The following is an 8,115-nucleotide window of genomic DNA, read 5'->3' on the forward strand; positions in this document are numbered from 1 at the left end:
GGCCCGAGGGGGTGGGAGAGGGTCCGGCCCACGTTGCGCCTGGGCTGGGACTGGTCCCGCAGGCGCAGGTTAGCAGGAAGCACTCCACACACTCACCGGACCTGGGCTAGGACTCCACAGTTCCCATTTGCTAACAGTTATTATTAAGTTTGAAGTTGATGATACAAAACTTGCCAAACTAGGGCCTTAAATAAGATAGTTTCCTTCACATAGATTAAATGTACACATAAGCATTCTAAGGCGAAAAGAGCAGTACAGACACCCAGATTTCTCCAATCTTGTGGCTCCACCATCTACAACATAAGGAATCTGATTTGCAATCCAAGACAGGCTTCACACATGTATCCAGGTTTTAACTGGTAGGAAGAACAAAAGGCATAGACAGGCATACCCCTTCACTTAGCAATTTTTTTTTTTCTGGAAATTGCGCCCAGTTCTTACATCCTAGCAGCCAAATTTTTGTCTTATGGTCAGATAGCTTCGAGGGAAACTGGCGAATATAGTCTTTTGTGTAGTGTGGGAGGGAACACAAGAACATGAATGCTGGGAGGTGAAGATGATGGCTCGCTCTCTTGGGGATTTCCCCCACATATCCTGTCCTGGTCTGGTGCTGAACAGCTCATGTTGGGATGTAGCCATCTGAATGGTCTTACCAAGAGGCACACCGAGCCTGCTTCCCTGCTCACATCCTTCAGCACCTCCCCTGTGCCCCTGGGAAGATAATGCAGGCACAGTCCTGGATCAGCGCCTCAGCCTCTCATGCTCTGGTTTGTCACCCTCCTTCCCTGCCTGGCCCTCACCACTTCAATCTCAGCAGCAACCAATTGTCTGTCAGGCTCAAGGGTCAGCAGTGGCCAGAACCGTTACATCTCTAGTTTTAGTTTCAAACTAATCACTTACTGCCTTTAGTTTTATTTCTTCTTAGTCTTTCTAAATCTGCAACAGTGCTTTCTTTTCTCCTTTTTCATTTTTTCTGAGTACTGGTCACATATTTTTAGAATATTCTGAATTTAGGTTTATGTAATTTTTTCATAATTAGATCAAGGTTTCATAATTAGATTAACTGAGGTTATACATTTTTGGCAAAAATGACATAAAAGTCATAATGTTTTCTGTACCTCATGTCAGGAGATGTATGGTATGATTGTCTAGTCATTGGTGACATTAACTGTGGCCAGTTCATTTCAGGGACATCATCATGTCTTACCATTGTGAAGCTGCTCTGGTTTTCTTTGGGATTTAACAATTACCCTGAGGAGCAGTATTTTGTAAAATGTCCCTGTTTTCATTATACTTTTGCCCACAAAGTTTAGTGTCCATTGATGAATGGTCCTCTTGTCTTAAGCACCTATTAACACACTTTGAAAAGTGTTGATTTTCTTTTTACCTTATTTCTCCTACATTTATCAACTGAATTCTCTTCTTTTTTTGCTGATTGACTTATAGCCATTAGGCTCAGACACTTGTATTTACTCTGAGGGTAATAATCTATAATTCTCATTTATTTTGCTGCTCAACATTTCTGAGGTTTGTCTAGCAAGAGACAGTGTTGGGTCTTGTTTCTTTTTGATATACTCTCCTTTCAATATATTCTTACAACTTCTAAGTACTTCTTAGTTTTTCCTTATACCTTCTCTAGATTTGTAGTCAACTATTTCTCCAAAGAATCCTATTTTGAATTATTGAAAAATAGAATTTAGACACCAAAATATGAGTGCTAGGTTTATTTATTGGTTCTAAAGAAATTGCAATCCATTCAAAATAAGAAATTAAATTAGATTCCAAGTGTCAAAAGAGAGTCTTTTCATTTTAAGAGAAGTCCTCTGGGTATGTCTTTTGTAATAAAGAAGACCTTTTCTTGTGTGGAGAATAATCACCTTCTAATTTATTATTTGGACATTGCAACATTAAATTTAAATTAGTGCACAGAGCAACAATCATGTGTTAGAATATTAGAGAGAAGAGCTTTAGGGATGGTTGAGGGAGCACATAAGTCTGGGAGAATGTTGAGTCAGTCTGTAGCGGCTTCCTTCTTTTTGATACATTCTTCAGAAGCCAACAAATCAAGACTGCAAAAAGCAAGACCTCTCATTAGAGAATGCTAATATATGCATGAGAGAAAGCCTCATTAGAGAATGCTAATGCATGCATGAGAGAAAGCCTTGTAAATATATCAAGATTAAAACTTTCTACTTGTTTAAAATTGAGGGCTGAGGAGATGGCTCAGTAGAATAAGCCCTTGCCTGGCAAGCGCAAGGGCCTAAGTTCAATCCCTGGTTCTGCCAAAAAATAAATAAAATAAAATATCATAAAAATTGTACACTATATCTCTTCTTAGCTTACTCCATTAGTAGATTTACTCAGAAAATGTGTGTGTGGAAGGTCAGATATTTTTGTCTGGATTTAAATAGACCACAATGATCTTTATTTTCTCTTTGTTCCTTCCACCCCACCCCTCTTCCTCTTCCTTCTCATCTCCATTGTAACAGGAGAATCCCTCCCCTCCTTGTCCCTGTGAGGCTGGGAAGGCTTTCTCCAGTTCTGTTCTCCCAACCCTGCTCTAGTCCCTCAGCTTCGCAGGCCTTCAAGCAGTTGGCTGTAAATTCCTCCAGGAGCTGTTCTACTGTTTACTTTTTAGGATTAAACACAACATAAAAAACTTTTTTAAAAAAAGTTTTAAAAGCAAAATGCATAGGAAATAGTGACAGTTTTTTAATAATTATACTTTAAAAATTTTTTAGAATTTGTCTGTTTTTATTGTCAGTCCACCATTAGTACTTTGCCAGAATAACCATTCTTTTTGCTGAGTTCAGGTGACCCAAGAAGAGCCACACCCTTAAAACAAAACACAAAGAAAACCACAGAATCATCTCTAACCTAACTTTTTATATGATGTCTTAGTTCCCCATAACTTTGAACAAGCTTCTGTGTTCAGTTGTAATTGCTTTTTGTATTTGGAGAGTGTGACTATTGAACTTGAAATCCTTTTTTTTTTTTTTTTTTTTTTGTAAATATATGTGTAGGAAGCTCTTTTGACATTATGGTATTAATGGATATTTATAAATTATTTTTCTATACCTGGTGATAGGGACCCATGCCCTATCTTGTAATGACAACAGTTAGACACAATTATGGAAGGTTGCTGTAGGGAATGCTCAGGGAGGAAATTCTTAGTTTTACTCTTTTTTTGGAGACAGGGTCTCTCAAAAAACTAGTTCAGGCTGGTCTGGACTCACTATGTAACCCAGGATAACCTTGAACTCATGGCAATCCTCCTGCCTCAGGCTCCCGAGTACTGGGATTATAAGCATGTGCCACCACTTCTGGCTTTGCTTTAACTCTTCTGAAGATGAGAAAAAGATAAGGAAAGTTTCTCCCCAAATGTTAACCAGTTTTCTGTAATTGTGACAAAATACCTAAGCACAACTTGAAGCAAGTTCACAGTTTCTGATTATTGGCTATAGTAGTATGGACCTGTGGTGGGGTAGAGTATCATGCCACAGGAAGGTGCTGTGGACAGCAAACAGAGAGAAAGAGGTGTGGGGGGAGGGGGAAGAGAGAAAGGGGGAGAAAGACAGAGGGAGAGAGGGAGGGAGGGAGAGATCTGGGGACAATATGGTTTCTGCCTTTTAAGTTTTCATTACTTCACAAAAACTATCAGGTTAGGAATCAACCAACTGGGGAATCCACTAATGAAGTTAGAAATCCAACCACCTTTTGAACATTGAACATTAAACTCTGAACTTTGCTGCTTCAGGATCAACACATAAGACTTTGGGCAACATTCAAGATTCAAACCAGGATGCCAATGGACTCAGGGATAAAAGCCATTCTGTTGTGAGCCTTGATGTAGATTTTAACTGGATGGAAAAGAATAAGATTGTGAAAGAGGGAAAAGGAGAGCTAAAAGGACAGGTGTCCTTTTGCTCCCAGTGGCAGATGGTGACTGCAATACTTACCTTGGTATATTCACTTACTAAGGGTGTTCAGTTATATTATCTTAGTCGCTGTCACAAATATAGGGAGGAATAGTTGTTCTTTCAGGAATCTAGTTCTTAATTAGCATACAACTTAATATTTAACAGAGCCAAAATGATTCCAGGCCACCAGACACCACGATTCAGGTTATTTCCACCAAGATTTGTGGCTTTATGGATTTGTGGTCACTGGGCTATCCCTTCTAATTGGGGAATGGAAGCCCAGCACGTAGTACCAACACCAAGGATTTATACCTGCTGAGGCTGATCATCCCAGCTAAGACTGACTGGGTGAAGCAAGTGTGAGAAAAGTATTATTTTCTTGGAAGATTCCTGTTGATTTCTACAGATCCTTTTCTAGGAGTAGAACAACAGCAATCCACTATTTTCTTTGTGTGGGAGAGGGGAGAGCAGTACCAGGAAATGAACTCAGGACCTCATGCTTGCCAGGCAGGTGCTGCACCACTGAGCTAAGTGAATTCCCTGCCCCAATCCACTCTTGTCCCCTTGACCATGACCGCTTCTATACACCCTCACCTAACGCACTGCGGAGCTGAGGACATAGCGGACATGGCCTTCTGGCTCTCAATCTCCTTGTCCCAGTACTTATTAGGCAAATTTTTACTGAACTTTTAACTGAGCTCAGGTGATTACTTCCAGAGAAGTAAAAAGTCTCCAATTTTTCAGCTAGCCACTCCTTTGCCTGTGCCCTTTGGACACTCTTTCAACTACATCAATGTAGACTATATTGAATGCTACTGTTAGCACAGTTTATTGCCTAGTGTCGCTGTATGCCTAGCACCCAGCACCCAGAACAGTAGTGGTGGTGGTGCAGTTTGGTGTGTGTAAGCCAAGAAATCTAGGAGGAAGTGAATGCATTACCTTTCCTATGAAGGTATTAGGGAATATTTGGCAGCACTATGCTTTAGTATAAATTAGTGTTATATAATAAAACTATACCATTTAAGTATACCACACAGATAAATTAAACTTTTCTTAGTGGTCAAATAAAAAAATGAAAAAAGAAATAGAGGGTTTTTTTTTTTTTTTTTGTACCAGGGATCGAACTCAGGACCTTGCACTTGCCAGGTGTGTGCATATGCCACTGAGCTATCTCCCTGGCTAAAAAGAAATAGAATTAAATTTAATGACTTATTTAAGCTAATATAGCCAAAATAATACTCTAATATCTGAATTATGCTCTAATGTAAAATAATGCTATGAAATTATTAATGAAATAGTTCACATTTTCATTAAAAATTAAATCCCGATAAGCCCAGGCACCTGTCAAGTCTGAATTACCACACATGGAGAGAGCTGTGTTACACAACAAAGCTGTAGAAGAAGAGAAAAAAAAAATGTAATCCTACCTATTGAGTGAGTTTGAAATTTCTTTATAACACTTTCTAGACAACTGAATTTTGCAAATTGCTTTCTGTCCACCTTGCTTTCTAGCTTATGTACTATGTGAAGAAAGTTCAATTCAAAACCCATGATGGAAAGGAGATGAAGGTTGATGTGAATGGAGATGTGACTGGACATTACGATGTTCTCAACTGGCAGCTAGATGAGAACGGCGGCATTGCCTTCGTGAAGGTTGGAGAGTATAAATTTGCACCAGATAAGTTTGAACTTGTTTTCCAAAAGAATTCAACGATATTTTGGAACACGGAATCATCAGGGGTTAGTTGTTCTGACACCTTATTTTGTGTGTGTGTGTGTGTGTGTGTATTATGTATATAATATATATATGCCTAATTATGTTGCTATAGCTTTTCATGTAGTGATGAAGTGCAAAACGCCTACAGATGTTTCCAAATTCTACGTCAATTTCCACAAGTACATACTTTTTCTATACATGGATTCAGATTCTTATTTTTTGGAATCTGCTCCTGGATCACGGTATTACATATTAACTTCATTATCTTGTTTTGCTTCTTCAGGTACTCCAGGGACACTTCCTTGACCTCCTGTGTCTGTCTTTCATTTCATCTACTTTTCTCAACTGGCTTTTGTCTTTTTTATCATTCTTATTCTCTTTGTATTCTCTTGCTTATATTTGATGACAATTATTATGTTTTCATTGAAATAAATTATTTTTGAGCACCATCTTACCCTTTTCTTAATTTCTTAAATGGGTATTTTTGAGTTTCTTTCTTGAGTAAAATGAACTTCAAATTTCTTCCAATTATACATTACACATTTTACTTCAAAAATTTCTTCCTTTGGGCCAGGAAGATGGCTCAATAGAATAACCACTTGCCTGGTAATTGCAAGGGCCTGAGTTCAAACCCCAGTTCTGAAAAAAAAAAATTCTTCCTTTGCTTTTAATATTTAAGTTATTTCCATCATACATAAAAATATAAAAATTGTATGTATTTCTGAGGTTATATGTGACTATATATTGTCTCTGTTTCCATATATACATTGTGCAATGTTTGGGTCAAGTTAAACATATCTATTTTGTAAATGTTTTATGGTTAAAACATTAAAAATCCTTTCTTTTAGCTTTTTTTGAAATGTAAAGTACATTATTGCTACCTTTCAACAGCACACCGGGACTTTTACCCTGATCTAAATATAATTTGCAACCCACTGACCAATCTTTCTGCATCCTTCCACGTGCGCACTCTCCCTGGCTCTGGCAGCCATTGTTCTAAGGTCTCCACTTCTAAGGAAATCAACTCTTAGATACGTGCACGTGTGAGAAGTAGTCCGCGTCTTCTGTGCTGGGCTTATTCCATTTAGAGCAATGCTATCCAGTTACAGCTATGTTGTTGCCAATAACAGGACTTCATCATTTTTATCTCCCTGGCCCCTAAATTTAATTTTATTAGCATATATTTACAGTATAAGAAATTTACAGTCATCTTAGGGTTTTAGGGTTTAGGTACACGTACTTAACATATCTTAATTCTTTTTGTTCCCCTTTTCCTCTTCAACCAACTCCCTTTAGCCATTTCTAGATTTCCTTTTATTGTTATTATTATCATCATCATTATTTTTATTGTTATTGTTGTTCAGTTCCTGTTTGCAACATGTAATGATTGCATTCATCATAGTATCTGGTACAGGTACACAACACATCTCGAATCTTTTTACTTCCTTTTCCTTCTCCCCTCAAGGTCACTTGGACTCTTTCCCATTTGCAAAAGATCTATCTCCTGATTCCTTTTATTAATTTCTTATTTTGCTCTTTATTTGTACTTTGCATTACTCAAATGAGAGAACCAAATGTACTTAGGCTAATGTGATTTATTTCACTTAACATTTGTTTTCAAGGGGGATTCATTTTTCTACAAATGTTTTAAAGTTTTCTTTCTTTATAGCCCAGTAGAATCATCACACATAATTTAGGTATTATAAGTTGTGCTGCTATAAACACTGGTTCACATGTTTTTTTGTTTTTTATTTGTATTCTTTCAGTACTGGGGATTGAACTTAGGACCTTGTTATTCTACTGAGCTATCTCCCCAGCACTCACATGTATTTTTCCCCCATAATTTTATTGATAAACAAATAGCAATGAGACAGTTTCAAACCAAATTGGTAGAACAGTTTCAATAATTAACACATTGCATACATTCTTCCCAGGGGTTAATTGCTGTACAAGATGTGGACATGATATCCTTTTTACAAACACCATTAGAACAAATCACTCTATTCATTAAGAGATGTAACTATATATCTATCCTAACCACTTTGAATACACAGATACAAAATGGACATTCATCTGTATCCCCTTTTTTCGTTAAGTTCCGTTCTTTGAATATGATAGGTGTGTAAACTCAGCAAAATATTCCAAAATAGTCCAGTAGCCCATAATAGTATTGGGTCTTCCACTTGACTGACAATGCCAGAAATTGTTGAACTGAGTCCCCTATAGCTCAACATAACAGCATGGCTTTACTTCTTATACTTCACTTTTGGGTCTGATAAGGTCAGTGAAATCCCCTCAGGATTTATACTGAGATCCTGTACCTCAGACCATGTGGATGAGTCACGGTCATTGCTTGGCCAGTGCGCTCTCTGTGAAAGCTTGAGAGAATGTTTTCTCTCCATGTGACTCTCCTTAGGCACACTCTACATCATCAATCACTTTCCTCTTTGGCCCCATAATCTCCTTGATCAGAAAATT

The 8,115-nt window shown here is 37.8% G+C and overlaps 1 protein-coding gene across 1 annotated transcript in view; it reads left to right on the forward strand.

The window, feature by feature from the left end:
* Positions 1–8,115, forward strand: part of LOC101562906 (vomeronasal type-2 receptor 1-like) — a 36,192-nt gene that overhangs the window by 15,769 nt on the left and 12,308 nt on the right. Inside the window, exon 4 of the mRNA XM_004639822.1 lies at positions 5,433–5,660. Within this exon, the coding sequence (XP_004639879.1) occupies positions 5,433–5,660 (228 nt within the window). The remainder of the gene's footprint in view (positions 1–5,432; positions 5,661–8,115) is intronic.

The sequence above is a fragment of the Octodon degus genome, unplaced genomic scaffold (assembly GCF_000260255.1).
Source record: "Octodon degus isolate 3935 unplaced genomic scaffold, OctDeg1.0 scaffold00115, whole genome shotgun sequence".
NCBI lineage: Eukaryota > Metazoa > Chordata > Mammalia > Rodentia > Octodontidae > Octodon > Octodon degus.